The sequence below is a fragment of the Serinus canaria genome, chromosome 1 (assembly GCF_022539315.1).
Source record: "Serinus canaria isolate serCan28SL12 chromosome 1, serCan2020, whole genome shotgun sequence".
In the NCBI taxonomy this organism is placed as follows: domain Eukaryota; kingdom Metazoa; phylum Chordata; class Aves; order Passeriformes; family Fringillidae; genus Serinus; species Serinus canaria.
Window position 1 is genome coordinate 96,537,553 of NC_066313.1, and position 18,906 is coordinate 96,556,458.

Here is an 18,906-nt window from a genome sequence, read left to right on the forward strand (position 1 = left end):
TGTTGTAAGAAAAGGTTTGAATCACTTTTCTTCAGCTGCCAAAAGAACTAACAGAGGCATTTCATTTTGACCATGGTGAATACATGGAAATGCTGAGGCATGTTCCCAAAAGATGGTTATCTTTTAACCTGCAGTTGAAAGGAACTTAAAACATTTTCCAGCTATTAGATGTTATTTTATATATTAAAAAAATTATTCCCAAATGCAATTTTTCAGGATCAAAAAGATCAAGATAATTAAGAGAGGTTTTCAATACCTCCTGCTCATATTTACTTCATAATTGGTATATTGTTAATGACAGTTTCATACAACTGCATGTACTGGAGGTATTGTAACTCATGACAATATATTAATGAAAAGGTAAATAATGAAGCATGATTTATTTACTTGGTCATATGCGCAACTGTTACATTGGAGCTCATCAATTGAAAGATTTTTAATAGAAAAGAATTTCTAATTTTAACAGTTACTAACCTCTCAAATACCTGAATATAAAGTTTCATTTCAACAAAATTAGACATACAGTGTCTTGGACTCTCCCCAATCTTTCAGGAAGGGTATATTATACAACTGTTGAGAAAACTGATTATTAATTTTTTATTTGGGAAATACTAAGCTGTGGAATATTTAGCCTTCTGTGATTCACTGGTTTGGTTTGTTTTTATACTCCTGAGCAGAAACTTCTCTTTCAAGAGATTTAAAAATCATTTTAAAAGGTCCATTTGAGGTCCTCAGATAAAAGCTAACTTCAATCACACATTTAGAGTGGTTGATTAATTCATCTAAAATGAAAGGGAAATATTTCAAAGTTAAACATTATGTAAAATAATACAATATGTGATAAACAATTAGTGTATTTAATTCTGATAGAAATAAGGTCTGAGTTAGAGGAAACAGCATGTCTCTAGACATGCCTTAACACCGCATTTAATTCTTTTTTTCATATGCTTCCTTTTGCTTCCATGAAAAGAAGGTGCTTCTCCAACACCTAGGATGCTTTGCAGGAGCACTAAATAGCTCCTCATGTATGTTTTGAGGGGGCCAAGCTCCAGCTCTCCCTCAAATGATTCCCATGAAGAGCTTGGGAGTCAAAATGCTCCAAGAACCACTCCCTGGAGGCAGCTAACGTGCAGAAGTGCCACTTTTTTGTTGTGTAGAGGAGGTGATGTTTATTTTTCTGCCGTTTGCTCTTTGGAAAGACAGTAGCAAAGCAGCTCATTCAGGCACTTGAAAATATTTGTCCAGAGCTGACCGCCCTGCTCCATTGCTTTCTGCTGCTGTACATTGCTTAAATTTGATGCCCAAAATCTGCTTGCTGAACTGGACACCTCTGGGAAGCACTCAGTAAATCTGACTTAGGTGGATAAAACAATCAGCCAGAGTCTGGCTTTGATTTCAGATTGATAGCAGTTTAATGTTAAATCCTTGGGTTTGATTCACTTCAGGTTATTACAGTTATTGTAATCTCTGTGCTTTGACTCACTGCAGTATTATATTTTCTTCCTATATTTGTTATCTTAAATCATGGTATTTTTGTGTACTGCACAAGGATTTGTCTTCCCATTTGAAAAATCCCTCAATTTACAATTATACAATAACATAAAAAAACAGAAGTCACAAATATGATAAAATGGTACAAAATAATGATAAAAACTTTTAGAAATACATGCCATAAAGCAATCAGAAACAATATATTTCAAAATCACCCACAAAAAAACTATCCTCCCCTCAAGCATTAATTTTTTTCTAAACTAAGTAATGTTAACAGCTGATTTTAAAAATCAGCTGATTTTTAGAACAGATACCGTAGAAATACTCAAGAAAGCCACATATTCATTTACAGAGAGTTAATCATTAGCATCACCTTCCTGCCCAGGATGTAAATATATGGGAGTCCTAATTTTCTTTGTCTTCTTTGAAATTGCCTGGATTTTAAAACAGTCACCCTTCGTAGAGGCAAGGGGGCACTTGTAGACTAGCTCAAGTATGTGCACTATTGAAAATGCATGTGAAGGTGTGAATAGCAAGATAATAATATTTGCCTTCATGGTTCAAAAGAGTTAAATTGAAAAGTGGCTGCAAAGAATCTTGTGATACTGAATGACTGTGCAAGCAAATGGGATATGAAAATTAACTGCAGGTCACCACAAGTAATGGAATTAGAAAAAACAATCAATCTGCTTTACATCAATATCATCACTGCCTCCAAATTAGCTAATACCTCTAAGGAAAATTATCTGAGAGTGACTGCATTTTCTTCTGGAAACTCGCTTGGACTGAAAAGGATCTAAAAGATTTTTCTCATATTTCCTGTACTGGCATTGCAGTCCGCCAAGTTGTGTAGTGGTGGAACACAGAATCACTTTGTAGCTGATCTACTTGCTGGTTCCTTCAGATGTAACTATTTCAAGAGCACTGTGTGTATATAAACAACCCCAGGGCTGCCACAACAAATTCATATTTGACTCATCAACACCAGACTGGTTCACTGCCGATGCATAGCAGAAATGGAGACACAGAGAGAGCTGCTTATTTCAATTTCCCTCAAATAAAGTATTCTTCAGTGCTTAACTAAGGAAGTTACTCAGATGGCTCCATAACACTCCACTGACTCTGGCAGAATTTCTTCATAATCCTCCTGGCAATTCAATTTCAGGTCTTCCAGGTGGTGTGATATTCCCACCATGTACTGAAACTCCTGCCAGGAGGAGGAGCCAGGAAACACATGGGAAATATCTCTCATCAATGTACCCAGTTACCTGTATGTGCATCATCCTCATAATCCTAAATTCAGCACATTCCAGTGTTACAGAAAATGCACAGGCATCTCAAGCCATGGAAATAAATAGCATGGGCTGCCATATCAGGAGAGCTGAGCAGCATTACTGCCAAGCTCATCCACTGCTCAGTGCTGGAGGCTTTATCTCATCACACAGAAGCAGCATCAGTTCAACATCAGCCTAAGGAAATCCAGGGCCTCATCCACCTCCCTCTCAGAACTGAATCAGAGCCTTAAAATGTGAAAGTGACTTTTGAAATGAACAGCTACCCAAGAAGTCACTCTTTGGGTGTATCAACAAACTTCAAATGCTGTGACTGAAAGTGCTCTCATGAAATGAAATCTGAGTCCCAAAGTATGACGCAATTCTTGGATTTTCAGAGTATACGAATATGACATTTATATAGGATTTCCTTCTGCATATCAAGGATAGATGGAGATGACTGTTCAAAACACTTTGGTGTTGTTAATTTAATTTCATTATAATGCTTTGCTTCATAATTCATATTATGGTTTTTGGGGTTTTTTTCCCTCATTTGCTAGTACAAGGTAGGGAGCCTTTTCAAGAACAGAATCATATTTCTAAATTTTGGCGCTTTTTTTCTGGGAACTCTAAAATCAATACAAATTTAGACTTATTGACAGGATAATCTTTAAACAAAGAAACCATGAACTGAATAAAGCTCTTCAGGAAGAATTACAGTGGCGGACCACAAAATAACATTATGACATCAAGATAGAACACAATTTTAAAAATAAAAATATTTTTAAAAATTATGAATATATTATATCCATGTATTTGGTTTTGTTGGGTTTTTTTCTTTAAAAATAACAATTGTTTCAGAAAAAGAAAAAACAAATTACAGAGGCTTATTGGAAGCAAATACTATTCTCTACAGAAACCTTATGATGGACCAACATTTTTCCAAATAGTTCTCTGGATACCCAATACTTTCCAGCTGGCAGAATATCTCCATCTGTAGAATAGAAGCCTGTGTTTCTAGAAATGCAGGTACTTATCACAGCCAATACTGAAGTTTCAAGGAAGTTATCGCTGTTACAGTAGCACTGATACTACCCTGGAAAACATACAAAGGCATACACATATATCATCACACATGTGTACATATATGTATAAATTTACTGAGTGTATAATTTTAGTAATTGTAAAAAAATTGCTTTACTTCAGAGGTAATTGAGAAAGCATTATTGCATCTGTTCTATAAATGGGAAACTGGAATAATGATCCCTTAGTCATTAGATCAAAGGCAATTTAATGGAGATGTCCATACAGTCCTTTGAGAAAGAAACCAGTCTCCAGGAGGAGCATCCTCAGTTCTGATCCTATCTCAAAGAAGTGCTAATCACAAGGAAGAAGCCACTCTTGTTTTTGCCTTCCTGCCAAGGGAGCTCTGTGCCTCTGTAATAGGCAAGGCACTTTCAGCTGAGGACATAAGGAATCTGGTATGTACTGTTCTCATAATCACACAGGTACAGAAAGAGTAAACAAAACTGGCATTTAAAGCCTTGGAGCCCCAAACTAAAATGAAACTGCAAACTCCTGGATATTGCAATGAGAGCTGCTGCTGAATTCCTGACATATGTAGATTGCAGAAATACTTCAAAATATGTAACACAGGCAACTGGATGACATGCCACATTTGAACCTGGAAGGTTCTGATCCTGTTCCACTAGCACGTTACTGCACCATTTCTGGACACTCATGATTCAAATTCTTGATGTCTTGTTTCATATAGTCTTTGGCATAGGTTTTGTCTCACACATTTTTTGCTGTGTGAGACACAAAGAGAAGGCAAAAAGGAAATGTAATTTCAACTGTGGCATTCAGCTACTCATTGTATCACATGTTCAATCAGTCATGAATTCATGAGTCTGGCACAAACACACTGTGAGTGAAGAATTGAACAGCATTAGCAATCAGTGTATAATGCAACAACTTCAGCACTAGCAAGGAAAGGTTTGAGATCATTCAGTGAAGAGCACTGATAAACTCTTCACTATGATAATTTAATAAATTGTTTATCTAGGTTTTTTTACATCCTATACAACAATGCAAGGCTTTTTTCCCCTGTGTGGTTAGTAATGGTGATGTTCATCATGTCAAAATAAGGAAAAAGAGGTCTGTAGTACATGATATTCTTGCCAAAACATATTTGGCGCCTTCAGGTAGGTAAAATCAGATTACTGACAACAGAGGGCAACACAGACCTCATTAGTGAATAAAACCAAAAATGTATCCAAAAAAATCATACAAGCATTTTACTGTATCAGAGTATAAACCCCAGCATCATCTACAGATTTGCTGTAGAGCAAAAATTCTGGAAGTAGTAATCTCTTAAAAAATCATTTTGAACACCTATGAGAAATACATGAAAGAGGAAATACATGTGAAAGAGGAAAGCACTACAACAAAGGCAACAACAAATACCTTTATTTTAACTAAACTACATTTACTTTTAGACATTTACTGCATAATCAGACATGTCCAGCAGACTTTATATCAAAAAGCTGTAACCTTGTGAAATTTTGTATTTATTTTCTTTAACTCTGTGTATACAATAGTTCCATTAGTATCCAAAAGATTAGTTGGTCATACCAGAAATAACACAGTACTATATTAAAACCAGGAAGTTCAACAACTTGTTATTGTTGTTGTTGTTGTTCTGTGTGAGACTTAGGCCTGATACTCATTTACTTTGTGTCACACTGCCTTTCCAAGCCATGTTTACTCAAGAAGGACCATATCACAACTGAAGTTAAAATCACATGAATGTCACTTATTTTTCATTCATCTTAGGGCTGAGAGGAGCATGGTGGGGCTCCCCCAGCCACACAGAGAGATACCAAAGGAAGGCCATGCCCTGCACAAGGGCCACAGGGCAGCATCATGGTGTCCCTTTTGCCCCACAGCCACATCACATGCCAGATCCATGCCCGAAAGAGCCGTCAGCCTCCGTGGAAACTGTGCCCTCACACCTGAGGCTGCCCGGGACAGCAAGTTATTTCCACGGGTGCTGCCCTCTCGGGAGTGTTTTCACCCTGCGGCAGCCCCGGGGACAGCACAGGAGCCCTCAAGGAATACACATCCCACAGCAGAATCACAGGATCAGTTTGCTTGGAAAATACCTGAGATCAGCAAGTCCAACCCCTGACCCAACACCACCCTGTCAGCCAGACCATGACGCTGAGCATCACATCCAGATTTTCCTTTACGCGTCCAGGAACGGTGACTACCACCTGCCTGGGCAGTCCATTCCAGTCCAATCACTCTGTGAAGAAATTCTTCCTAATGTACAACTAAACTTCTCCTAGCACAGCTTGAGGTGATATCCTCTCATCATGTCACTAGTTGTGTGGGAGAAGAGGCCGATCCACAGCTGGCTACTATCTCCTGTCAGGTGGTTGTAGACAGTGGTAAGGTCACCCCCAAGCCTCCTTTTCTCTCGGCTAAACAAGCCCCTGCTCCCTCGGCCGCTCCTCATCGGACATGTACTCCCAGTCCTTCTCTGAACACGCTCCAGCACCTCAGTGCCCTCCCTGGAGTGAGGCGCCCAGAAGTGAGCACAGTGGTCGAGGAGGCCTCAGCGGTGCCGAGTGCAGCGCTTCCCTAGTCCTGCTGGCCGCACTGGTACAACGGTACGTGGTACTGGTATTCCCGCTACAACGGGACGTGGTTTCTCTTTCCTGGTTTCACCATGGTTTCTCCGCTGCGCCCGCAGCAGAGCTGCCCGAGCCCGCTGTCCGCCAGGGCCCCGGCAGCGGCGGGAGCAGCGCGCAGCCGCCTGGGCCGCGGCCGCGCAGAGATGGCGGCGGAGCAGGAAGCGGGCGGGCGGCGCCATGTCGGGCCCCGCTGCGGAGGTGAGGGCGCCGGCTCGGCGGCCGGGGCACGGGGGGTGGGGGAGCAGCGCTATGTGTTTCGCCAGGGGCAGCAGGAGTGCGGCTTCCCCGCCTCAGTAGTGCCCGGGGAGCCGACGTCTTTGCCTTGGCGGTGAGGTCAGGGGAAAGCCGAACCGCCCAGCTGCTCCGCAGCCATAGTTTGCCCTTCGGCGCAGTGCAAGCCCCGGCTGGCCCTCGGGACCCAGGGGAACGGGGAACAGCGCTCTGAGAAGCGGGGAGTTGGTAGGTAGGGCTGTGCTTTTATTTCCTCCTGCCCCGGCTATGGGGGCAGCATTTCGCCCCTGAGCAGGACAGCAGTGGGTCAGAATTAAGTTAGACGGGTCTGGGGATGTGTAGCAGGAACGGGTGTGAGAAGCCAGGGGAGGTTTAGGCTGGACTTTAGGAAGAATTTCTTCACCAGGGTGATTAGATACTGGAATGGACTGCCCAGGGAGGCGGTGGAGTCAGCGTTCCTGGAGGTGTTTGAGGACGTGGCACTCAATGCCATGGTCTGATTGACAGGTGATGTTCATAGCTTGGACTCGATGTCCTCAGATCTTTTCCAACCTAATGAACTCCATGATTTTGTGAAGTTTTAATGAAGAATTTGGAGGAAACCCCACAGAGTTAGCGTGCCCCTGACATTCTGGATCACCGTTAGGGCGTGCGCAGCCCACCCGGTTCCTGGGAAGTGAACATGGGCAGATCTGCAGGCTGATCTCCCCCAGGTTTCGTGGGCTGCTGACCGAGATGGAGGTTCCAGTGGTGATGTTCAGCCGCTGGTGGCATGAGCCTGACCCCAACCTCGGCCACACAAACTGTCACCTGTGGCTGGCTTCAGCGCCGAGGGAATGTGACTGCTTCCAAATGCACACGGCTGGGCTGCTGCTCCCAGCTGCTGTAACCTCCTTTCTGATTTATATCGAAAGTGGCTGTAATTGCACTCACAGAAGAGGCTGACCTTGAATTGGAAGCTGCAGGATGGATATCTGTAATGGTGCTATTATGGGAATTCTTTATGTATTTTTTTATATTGGTCTCCATGCAGCATTGATGTCTTGAAATAAGACATATGCTGGCATAAATAAAGGAGTTAGAGTTCATGTTTTTAAATGTAGTATTATTTTAATAGTTATATATATATAAATCCATTTAATTTCAAGTGTGTTTCACCCTTTGCTTGAACCAGTACATCATGGGTCTTTGATCAAGACTCTATAAAGTATTAAGAAATTATGTACTTTCACTTTTAAGTGTTCATATTTTAGTATAAGGAATGTCAGTAGACACTAATAATGTTTTACAAATACCATTTGTTTAAATCATACTCTTTATCCACTCAGAATGGATGGCCTTTTCAGGAGCATATATACTCTTCTGCATACAAAGAATTTATTTTTAAAGGAAAAAAGTTTTATAATTTTTCAGTGGAAAACCTGTAAAACAACAACAAAGTGATATTTAATCTAAGTATGGCCCCAGCAATGGAAAAAATAGAAATAGTGTAGAGCCAAGACTTAACTAAAAAAATTAATATTAAAGTAATGAAAAGATGGTGTTCATCTGACAAATAATGAAAAGCTTGCAGAAGTTCATAAAGCATGTCTTTATTACTTACATGTTCCATTTTTATATGAATTTGTCAACACAATTTTCATAAAAAGACATTGCAAACTAAATATTTGCCTTTGCTTATAGTGTGCTAGAATTTAATTCCTCGGTAGCTGTATATGATTAAGAATAATCTTGAAAGCTATTTTGTCAAGGAAATGTATTCAAGAGAAAGCATTGCTTATTTCTCTCAAAAATGGCTCATATTTTCATTCTGAAGTAGTACATTAACAAATGTGCTTTGGATGGATATGTCTTAAGTACATTTTTACTTCCTGATTTAGGCCTCTGTCTTCAAGACAGTCTGTTTTGTTGGACTTCTGTGCCCCGGTGCAGAGTTCAGTGAAAGAAGGAAGTGTGATCCACCTCAGGAAAGCTTTGTTTAGATTGAGGTTGTCCAGGTCTCAAATAGGTACTTCTGCAAAAGGATGTAAACAATATTTATGGAGACTAAAAAATAGATGGAAGAAAGTTTGATGAGATCTTTCACTTAAAAGCCAATGTTAAACCTACAGCTCACAACATGTTTTTCTTTTCTGTAGGTTTAAAAAGTGCTAATTCTCCTTGGATACATGAACAAGGACTTTAAGACCAAGTTACAGAATAGTGGAGGAAAGTTGCAAAGCCAAGATGAACATGAAAGGTAATGTCTTTATAGGGAAACAGGGAAAGGATTTTCAGTCTTTTATAGTTATAATACAGCATGTAAAAGTCTGGATTTTTTTTCAAGTACTGGCTGCTGGAGGCATGTTGTGCATACTGTAACCTTTCCTTTTAAAAAAGGTGCAAACTCCCAATCATTTTGTCTGCAGTGGAAAGATGGGAAGACTAGAGGCTTACAACTTCACGAGAAATGCAGAATAGTTCCCATTTTTTTTCCTTCTAAGAGCATCATAGTGTATAAGCCAATCTCAATGTATAAGGGATTTTGAATTATGGTTTCCTAGTCTTTGGGGGACGATGTTGCAAATGCTTCTTGTGCACAGACGTTGAGTAGAGGGAGCAGAGCAGCTGAGTGATACAATTCCAGGGGTGTTGAAAGAACACCAAAACATACAATGAACTGAAACTGTTACCTGTATAAGGCAATACTGTTAAGGTATGTTGAAGAAGCTGGCTTCTACTTGGAGATGCCATAGCTTTCCTGGAATTTTTTGGCTAGTTTGCTGTCTGAAGTGATTGGAAATACGAATATGAACAATTGCATCCATCCAGATGAACAGTTAGAAGATGAAACTATATTGCATAAAAGTAGTTATTTAATAAACGATTACACAAATCCACTTATATTTCTATTGCCAGGTATGTTTCTCGACTGAGGGAGAGTATTTATAGTATGCTCTTGCTGTGGGAAAATAGAGCAACATTGTTGATGTTGTCTGTCAGATGTAACAATTCTTTTTTTTTTCTAAATTCTGTTACAGTTGAAAAAACATGAATGTTAGGAAATGAAGCAGTAGTTTCACAAAGTGCAAAGAACTCTTTTTTGCACAGTGAGTTTTGGTTCAATACTGAGGCAGGTGATGTTAAAGGATTGATAGTAGCATTTTCTGCTTGGCTCAGCTTAAGTTTTGCTCTTCATGATAGAGATGTGTTGGGAAAATGCCAAATGTGTTTCTAACAAGCTTGGATTTTTATGCAGATAATAAGTTGTACTCTTTAGCTTGCAGGAGACTCTGTTAATATATAATCACTAAAGTTACTGTATGGTTTGTTGAAAACTGTGTGCAGCTGCCCCAAAAGCCTGAATCTCATGATAAACTTTACTGTAGCAGCATTAAGTCATGTCTCAGTCATCTGCTGAAGTTCCATTCAACACACTTCTTTTCCTATGTATTGTCACTTGAGGCCAAAATGGGAGTTCATGTTTAGAAAATGTGCCCTGTGTGTCAAAAGCCTGACTTTTGACCTGCTTGAAGCCCCAGCTAGTACCTCATACTGACAAGTAGTGGAAAGTGGCTGAGAGAAAAGGGATTCCTCTGCCAGCTTTGACAAGGCTTTGAAAATTTGAAAAACCAGGGAACTCCATGGAACATTTCTGTGACCTTGTGCCCAAACTAGGAAATGGATTTTAGAATAAAGTTAGTTAATATTGAAAAATAATTTGGTTGTACCTTAGAGAAACCCTATTTCTTTATGTGAAATGGTAGAAATTTTTAAGCAAGTAGACACCCACTTTATTTATACATAATTACCAATAGAACTGTTGATGACAAATCTCTCAGAACTATATATACATTTTATTATTGCCCCCTGAATGATAATGTATTAGAATGTATTGTGAGTCTGTATATCTGTCCAGTTGTGGAAGAGGTTAGCTAATATCTCCACTCGACACTTGTAACCTGTAACTTGTTAAAAGTAAATTTTGTAATTTTTTTTAACTCCATAAAATTTTATTAACAAGGTCAACAATATCAGTAAAAATAAAGATTTCCTGTCAGTGGACTAATGCATTACTTGTAACATTTTCAGTGTTTCAAGTAGTTAACTACTTCATTCAGTAGAAAAATTCACATGGCTAAGGAAGACAGGATAAGGGAAAGGTAAAATATCATCCAGTGTGAATCAGTTTAACTGTAAATGAAATTATTAAAAGGAGCTATTAGCAAGGTAATGTCTGCTGGGATGTGCATCCTCTCTAACATCAGCAGAGCATCCTAGAACTCAAAACAGCTGTAGCTGTTCAATTTGTAAAGTATTTTCTCATCTTGTTTTTGCCATGGAACAAGTCAGAGTTTAATTTTTCTGGTGTAGCTGTAATATATTGAACCTTTTCATGAGCTCTGGCTTACATACTGGTGTCAAATGAAGCCAGTGGCTAAGCAGTCTGGTAAGGACAAAAGTTTTCTTTAACAGTCTCATTAAATCCATGCATGTTTGATCTTATTAGAAAAAATGTGCTGACAGCTCTGCCTTGGGATTGATCCCTGAGGCTTGAGAATTTCATTATGTGCTCTATTGATTGTTTAATTTTTTTTTTTTTAAGAATATAAGAATTCAATTTTAATTAAAAATTCAGGGGTCTAGAAGAAGCAACTCCAAATAAGGATTAAAATTTGGCCTTGTAAAAGAGGATACTCTTCACATGTGCATCTTCACATGAATGTGATACACTCTACAATCTCTCTTCTTCAAACTTGCTAATTTGGGAGGAAAGCTTTGGGAGAAGGATTTCACTGGGAGACACAGGGTTGAGACAATATAGCTCCAGATTAGTTAAGAGTGCTGTAGTTCAAGGAGTCACTATGTAAAAGATGGAGAACAAAGCTACTTCTCCATATTAATACAGTGTACTCCAGTGCTTCTGGATCTGTGAGTGTGAGGTGACTCTTGGTCAGTGAGGTGTCAGTGGTCATGGACAGCTGGAAATTATACTGTTGTATTGCCTCAGTTCTCATTGTATTCACTTAGCTTTATTCATGTGGCTATTCTCTGAAGATAAACTTCTGTCTAGTTCTAAATTTTTTAGGTGTGGGTGGCAGTCCTGTGGAGAAGCAGGAAGAGTTCTGATTTTTGCTGAGATGAAATAAAAGCTACAGTAAATAGTTTCTTGGTGACATCACTGATACCTGCTCTGCCACTGTAGGTAGGATGAAGAAATATTTTTGGGGTTGGCAGCTGGCTGAGAGAATTCTCTGATTTCAGCTTAGGCTCTTGAATTTAAAATAGCATTCAGTAATTTTAATTGTTTATATGGGATTTAGGTTGCCCAAAGTAAGCTGGTGTTTCTAGGACTATGCTATGCACCATCTCTTCTATAGCATTACCATTTTTTAACACAATGTTTGCAGAACATTTATTCCCCTGTGTCATTGTTTAACCCCAGGCCCCACAGAGCCTCTCACTCATGGCCCCAGCAGCAGGACTGGGGAGAGAATCTGAAAGGTAAAAACCAGAAAACACATGGGTTGAGATAAACACAGTGTAACAGGAAAAGTAAAAGCTGCACACATAAGCAGTGCAAAACCAGGAATTCATTAATTACTTCCCATGGGCAGGCAGGTGTTCAGACAACTCCAGGAAAGCCTACCATGTGTCACAGTGACTTGGGAAGACAAACACCATCACTCCGAATGTCCCCTCCCTTCATTCTTCTTGCCCCCACTTTATATGCTGAAGATGATGTCAGATGGTCTGGAATATCCTTTTTGTCAGTTGGGGCCACCTGTCCTGGCTGTGTCTCCTCTCAGTCTCCCATGCACCCCCAGCTTCCTTGCCAGCATGGCAGTAGGAAAGGCAGAAAAGGCCTTGGCTGTGTGTAAGCCCTGCTCAACAATAATAAAAACATCTCCATATCATCAGCTTGTGTTCAGCACAAATCCAAAGCACAGCCCCATACCAGCCACCCAGAGGAAACCAGGACACACTGTTAGGAATACTTGACTTCTGATCCTTGTCTGGGCTGTGGTCTGTATTTTTTTTCCAATTACATAGAATTTCTTGGAGAAAAGCTCACCTACAATGGAGTTTGGAATGAGGGAGAAAAGGACAGGTGTTCATCCTTCAAAGACATACATATACACTTGCTTGGATGCATTCTGAGTTTGTCTTGGTTTTTCAGGGTTAAGACAAAATGGACTATGGCTTTGTACAAGATAAGGTGTAAAGCAAAGACAAAGCACCCCAAATGCTTTTGGAGAAGGCAGTGTTTTCCCAGGGATTGAATTTGCACTTAACAGCAAGTGTCTCGGGCTGGGTTGGGTTTTTTTTTTTGTTTGTTTGTTGGTTTGTCTTACTTAGTCATTTTACTGTTTAAAAATGTTCTGATTCAACTTGGCATTATTACAGGATGGCCATATTTTAAACCTGAGGTAGCCTGATGTTTATTTTTTTTTTGGAAGCAAACTGGCTTACAAGATTTTTATTGATTGTCATCATTTATTCTTGTACACACAAGTGACTCATTATACAGTGCAGTCAGAGTGAGAGCTTGTAATGATTTGGCAAGAAAGTGCCTCATCAGCACAGCATTACTGAGTATCATTGTGAATATGAGCCTTGTAACCTTCAGTGTAGCTTGGAATTCAAACTGATGTTCTCATGCATATTTGGAAAGTCATGGCAGTTAGGTGAAGTCCCTGCTGACTGGAAAAAGGGAAACGTTACCTCCATTTTTAAAAAGGAGAGAAAGATAGATCCAGGGAGCTACAGACTGGTGGGACTCACCTCTGTGCCTAGGAAGAGCCTCCTGGAAGACATGCTAAGGCGCAGAAGAGATAGGAGGGTAATTCAAGGTAGCCAGCATGGCTTTACTAAAGGCAAATCACGCCTGACCAATCTGGTGGCATTCTATGATGGAGTGACAGCAGGGTTGACAAGGGAAGACTGACCAATGTCATCATTAGACTTCTGTAAGGCCTTTATTATAGTCCGATATGACATCCTTATCTCCAGATTGGAGAGACATGGATTTGATGGATGGACTCATTCATATTCAATGGATAAGGAGTTGCTATATAGATGCAGCCAGAGAGTTGTGGTCAGTGGCTCTGTGTCCAGGTAGAGACTAGTGGTGAGTGGTGTCCCTCAGGATGCTCATGGGACTGGCACCCTTTAGTATTTTCATCAGTGACATGGGCAGTGGGATCAGTGCGCCCTCAGGAAGCTTGCAGATGGCACCACAGCAGGACAGGATGCCATCTGGGGGCCCTAGACAAACTTGAGGAGTCGGCCCATGAGCACCTCAACAAGCCCGAGTGCAAGGTGCTGCACCTGAGTCAGGGCAATCCCAGACATGAGCACAGGCTGGGAGAAGAAGTCACTGAGAGCAGCCCTGCAGAGAAGGACTTGGGGGTTCCTGTGGATGAAGAGCTGGACATGAGCCAGCAGTGTGCGCTTGCAGCCCAGAAGGCCCATGGCACCCGGGCTGTACCCAAAGCAGCCCAGCCAGCAGGTCAAGGGAGGGGATTCTCCCCCTCTATTTTACCCTCATGAGACCCCACTGGGAGTGCTGTATCCAGCTGTGGGGTCCAGCACCAGAAAAACATGGACTTGTTAGAGCAGGTCCAAATGAGGACCACAGAGATGCTCAGAGAGCTGAAGCACCTCTCCCATGAATAAGACAGATTTAGAGAGCTGAACTTGGTCAGCCTGGAGAAGAGGAGGCTTTGGGGAGGCCTTACTGTGGCCTTTCAGTACCTTAGGGTATTTATAAAAAGGAGAGAGAAGGACTTTTTATATGGGTAGATAGTGCCAGACCAAATGTCAATGGACTTAAAGAGGGCAGATCTATATTAGATGTTTGGAAGAAATTCTTTATGCAGAGGGTGGTGACACGCTAGAACAGGTTGCCCAGAGAAGTTGTGGCTGCCACATTCTTGGGTGTATTCAAAGCCAGGTTAGATGGGTCTCTGAGCATCCCTGCCCTTTGCAGGAGGGTTGGAACTACGTGTTCTTTAAGGTCCCTTCCAGCCTGAACCATTCTGTGATTCTGTCATTGCTAAACTGAAATGCCCTGTGCAGTTGTGAGAGGGTTGAGGATGTTTGTTTTCTACTGCACAAAATTGTGACACTATTTTTTGTTCGTTCTTTTTCTTGCAGCTCCACCTTAACAAAGATGCATGATTCATTTTGTAACTTAAGAAAAAAAGTAGTCTTTCTCACATTTCTTGTCTCTTAGAATTAGGAACACAGCTGAACAGTGCTGACTGAGTTTGATTCAGTTAATTTTATAAATATTTGCTCAGCAGCATTTGTCAAATTGCATTAAATCAGATAGAAAAGCGGTCAAATTCCAAATTAAAAAAAAACAGAGCTCAGTGTACAGACAATAACTGTTTAAGGGATATACTCTTTCCCTCCTGTCTGTATCCCAGCATCTATGGACTCTGAACGGTTTGTTTGCCAAAATGAGGCAAATATGTACCTTAAAAATGTGAAGTCTCCTGAAGTTCATAGCGTAATTATTTTGTCTTTTTTCTCCACAGGCTCGAGTTTTTCATGCATGTTTCCAAAGATTCCATGGGTTTTCTATGCCACAGCTCCCTCAAGTGGTAGAATAATTTTCCATTTGGAATTGCAGCTTGATTTCTGTGACACACTTTCATTCTCTTCAAAAGGTTTTGGGGCTTCTCCCAACTTACTGTTCTATCTGATTTATAACAGAAACATCATGGTTCAAAGAACAGGAGTCTGAGCAGGGAAGAACTCAGGCTTGCTATACTTGGGTTCCCAGTGAGCTTTGGCTAGAAAATACACTGCAATATTACCATGACATCAGTCATTTCAAGTTTCTCCCTCTTGGTATTCTGGAGACAGGAAACTGTTCTTGCTTTTTGCTGGCTCTCCTACATGACAAAGCTCTTCTTTCTGTTCACAGCCTCTGTGTTCCTGTAGAAGAGCAGAGTAGTGGATGCACTGACATTCTTTTTAGTATGATGATGCAGAGGGCTCAACTTAAGTATGTGAAAACTGCATCCTGTTTCTCTGAGTTTGAAACTTCTTGAGTAATAAATTGGTTTCTGAAGTCCCATTATTGAGGTTTTGCAGGACTTCAAAATGTAAGAGAAGAGTGTTTAAATATAGCTTAAGGGAATGCTCAGAACATTTAATATGGAGGATGGGTTGGTTCTGTTCCTGTAGAAAAGAATGAAGTCTTATCCTCTCTGTCCTTTTCTTTTGTGGAGCTCTGAGGTCCTAGTTCTTCTTCCCATAGGGATGTGTGTAGCTAGCCTTGTCTCTGTCAGGCAGAGGAGTTTTTCTGGAGTAGAATCAGGATGGATGCAGTTTCAGACAAAACACTGATTTTGTGCATAAACTTAGATTAATTGCAGAAATGAAGGACACAACACGACACACAAATAATTTCTGCGTTCTACATGTAATTCTCCTTTTCAGCAAGAAGAATAATAATGTTAGGAATATAAAATTATTTTTGCATGTGAATTTGCAATAACAATGCACTGAACATTTTTTGATCAAAGGGCTTAATGAAAAGGAATCAAAAGGAAATACTATTGAAACCATGAGATTGTGCATTCTGAAGACCCCGTTTGATATTCCTTTATGTGTGAGAATATATGGGAGCATGCTTTAATAATGCTACAGCTGAAAGAAAATATAGGGGGATCTGTCTTTAACCTTTAAGAATTTTCAAAATTTGTAGATGTCAGTGTTTTGAAACACTGCAGGTGTCATTGTTTTTTGAGCTGCCCCATCTTGATAATCCATCTGTAATATGATGCCAGTGCTAGTATTTGCTAGCACTGTGAGGGGAAGGGCAGCAGTGGGACCTCAGGTAAAAGTCATGACACTGACTTGTTTCTCTGCTAGCTGTAAGGAGAAACTTCTGAAAGAGATGATCTCTTGTACAGCAAGTGAAAAGTTGAGGGTCATGTACAAACCAGAATGGTGTTTTTAAGAAAATTATAGGAAACCCAGTGATATATACAAATAAAATAGTGTAAAATAGCATAAAATGAAAAGAAGACCTTGTGTGAATATACAGAAGATGAATTAATGTTGTAACTGCACGAAAAGTGATGATCTTTTTGTTTGTTTCCAGGTTTAAAAATGTCTGATCTGAAAGATATTGTACACAAAACCCATTGTATTGAAACACTGCTGTCTGAGAACAATTTGCAAGATATTGAGTATCATCTTAAAGAACTTGCAGATGTTGATATGACTGTAGAATATCTTCAGAGGACAGAAGTTACCAAGGCTGTATATAGAGTACTCAAGAGCTGCCCTTCAGGAGAGTTGAAAAAGAAAGCAAAGCAGTTATTGTCAAGGTGGAAAACACTTTACAAGAATAACTGTGCTCAGTCAATGCAAGTTAAAAAGTCAGTTTCTGTGTATGTGAAAGAAGAAATTGAGCATCTCAGTGTAGTTCCTAGAGAGCAGTTGCTGTCTGAAGGACAATGTCAGCAGGAGGCATTAGATGGTACTAGCTCCAACACTTTGGTCCCATCACAAACTGTTAAAAATGTGGTACATAACAATGCAGAAATCAGTATTAATCAGCATTCTTCTTTTGAGGAGCAACACACTGTTCATGAAGATTCTAAATCTGTTGGTTGTGAAGCAAGCCTGCAGCAGGACCTGATGAGAGCTCTGAGGTGTAAGTGTGTGGATCTTCTTTTCAAAGCTTTGATTGGTTCTACCAAAGATGAAGAAGAAACTGTTAAATGGCTAGAGTTAGCTAAAGAAATTGAAGAACATATTTTTGCTCTTCATGCTAAAAATGATAAAAAGTATAAAAATTGCATCAGAAGTAAAGTCTCTAACCTTAAGAACCCTAAAAGTTGCCACTTAAAGCATAACCTTTTTTCGGGAACTTTGAGCCCAAAGGTGTTTGCTGAGATGACAGTGATGGAAATGGCCAGTGATGAACTGAAACAGCTCAGGGCTTTGTACACAAAATCATCTGTTCAGGAACATCAGCTTCCACAGGTGATTAATGGCACACAGACAAACAAAATAAAGTGCAGACGCTGTGAAAAATTTGATTGCACTGTCACTATGATTGCCAGAGGAACTCTCTTTCTTCCAGCATGGGTGCGAAACACAAATCCAGATGAACAAATGTTGACATACGTTATTTGTAATGAATGTGGAGAACAGTGGTATCACAGCAGATGGATTTGTTTGTAACGCTGTCCCTCTATAATAAGGGGCTTGGAAACGTGTATGACAACTTACCTCTGTTGAAACTCTGTAATTTTAAATTCTATGCTGATATTGTGTGGGTGCTGCCACTAAAAACTGCAATATCAATTCTAAAAACTGTTGATGTATTTTTAAAGATGGCTTGAATGGATCTTGCGTGTTTTTAAGTAATGTAAATATGTAAAGAAATAAAGGGTAAAAGGAAAAAAATGGTTACACTGTATCTGAGTAGCACATTTGCTACTAAATCCATTAAAATTATTCCAAGTGCTGAGTTTTTTCCTGAAGGGACAGGATACTTGAAATTTTTTTTTAACTTCAGGAGGAGTTCTTTCATGGAACATAACTTTCAGTTACAATAAACAAACTGTTTCTAAGACTGCACATCACATACTTATGTGCATTGCAGAATGTTCAGCATGGATTCACTCCTTAATTAAATAACTTTTTGCAAGCATTAGATTATTAAGTTGATTTGAGAGGTGATTTCTAAAAGGGGAAAAAGAAACTAAAAGCAGAGTGTTAAAGGGGGTAGAAAGCAGCTGGCAAATGAAAGCAAGAATGAGATTCTGCTTTAGTGTTTTTAGCTATTAGAAGGAAAAGAGGACTTGTGACAGTCTATCAGTATGCAGGCTAGATTTACAATGTAAGATGGTGTGTCCTGCTACTGCAAAGAAATTAGTGCAGGATCAGACAATTATTTCAGAACATACTGAAATATTACATCATTTCATGTAATATTATGTAAAAATAATATTGGATGTATGTTTATTTAATAAATAAAATTAATAGGCATGATATCCTCTCTGGAACTGGGACATCTGTCCTGAACTGAGAAAATTAATGTTTCTATATGGCACACATTACCCACAAACAATGAATAGAAGGAAATCCAATAGCTAAAGTTTTGATACATATTTTTGTTCCAGAGTCAACAGGATTCTCACTCATCATTCACTAGAAGTATTTATTTAAAAAAAAAAAATCTCACTAAAGTAAGCGAACTG

At 39.8% G+C, this 18,906-nt stretch overlaps 1 protein-coding gene across 4 annotated transcripts; it reads left to right on the forward strand.

Annotated features, from left to right (window-relative positions):
- Positions 1-5,343: 5,343 nt before the first annotated feature.
- On the forward strand, positions 5,344-18,117 carry TCEANC (transcription elongation factor A N-terminal and central domain containing). 4 transcript variants are annotated; one of them, XM_050975732.1, is made up of 3 exons: positions 5,344-6,436; positions 8,830-8,930; positions 16,794-18,117. In XM_050975732.1, exons 2-3 carry the CDS (start codon positions 8,918-8,920, stop codon positions 17,882-17,884), a joined length of 1,104 nt encoding a protein of 367 aa, XP_050831689.1. In that variant the 5' UTR covers positions 5,344-6,436; positions 8,830-8,917; the 3' UTR covers positions 17,885-18,117. The 4 variants fall into 4 exon arrangements, with proteins under 4 accessions (XP_050831689.1, XP_050831692.1, XP_050831679.1 ...); XM_050975735.1 differs by lacking the exon at positions 5,344-6,436 and adding an exon at positions 6,454-6,658; XM_050975722.1 differs by lacking the exon at positions 5,344-6,436 and adding an exon at positions 6,689-6,923.
- Positions 18,118-18,906: the final 789 nt, after the last annotated feature.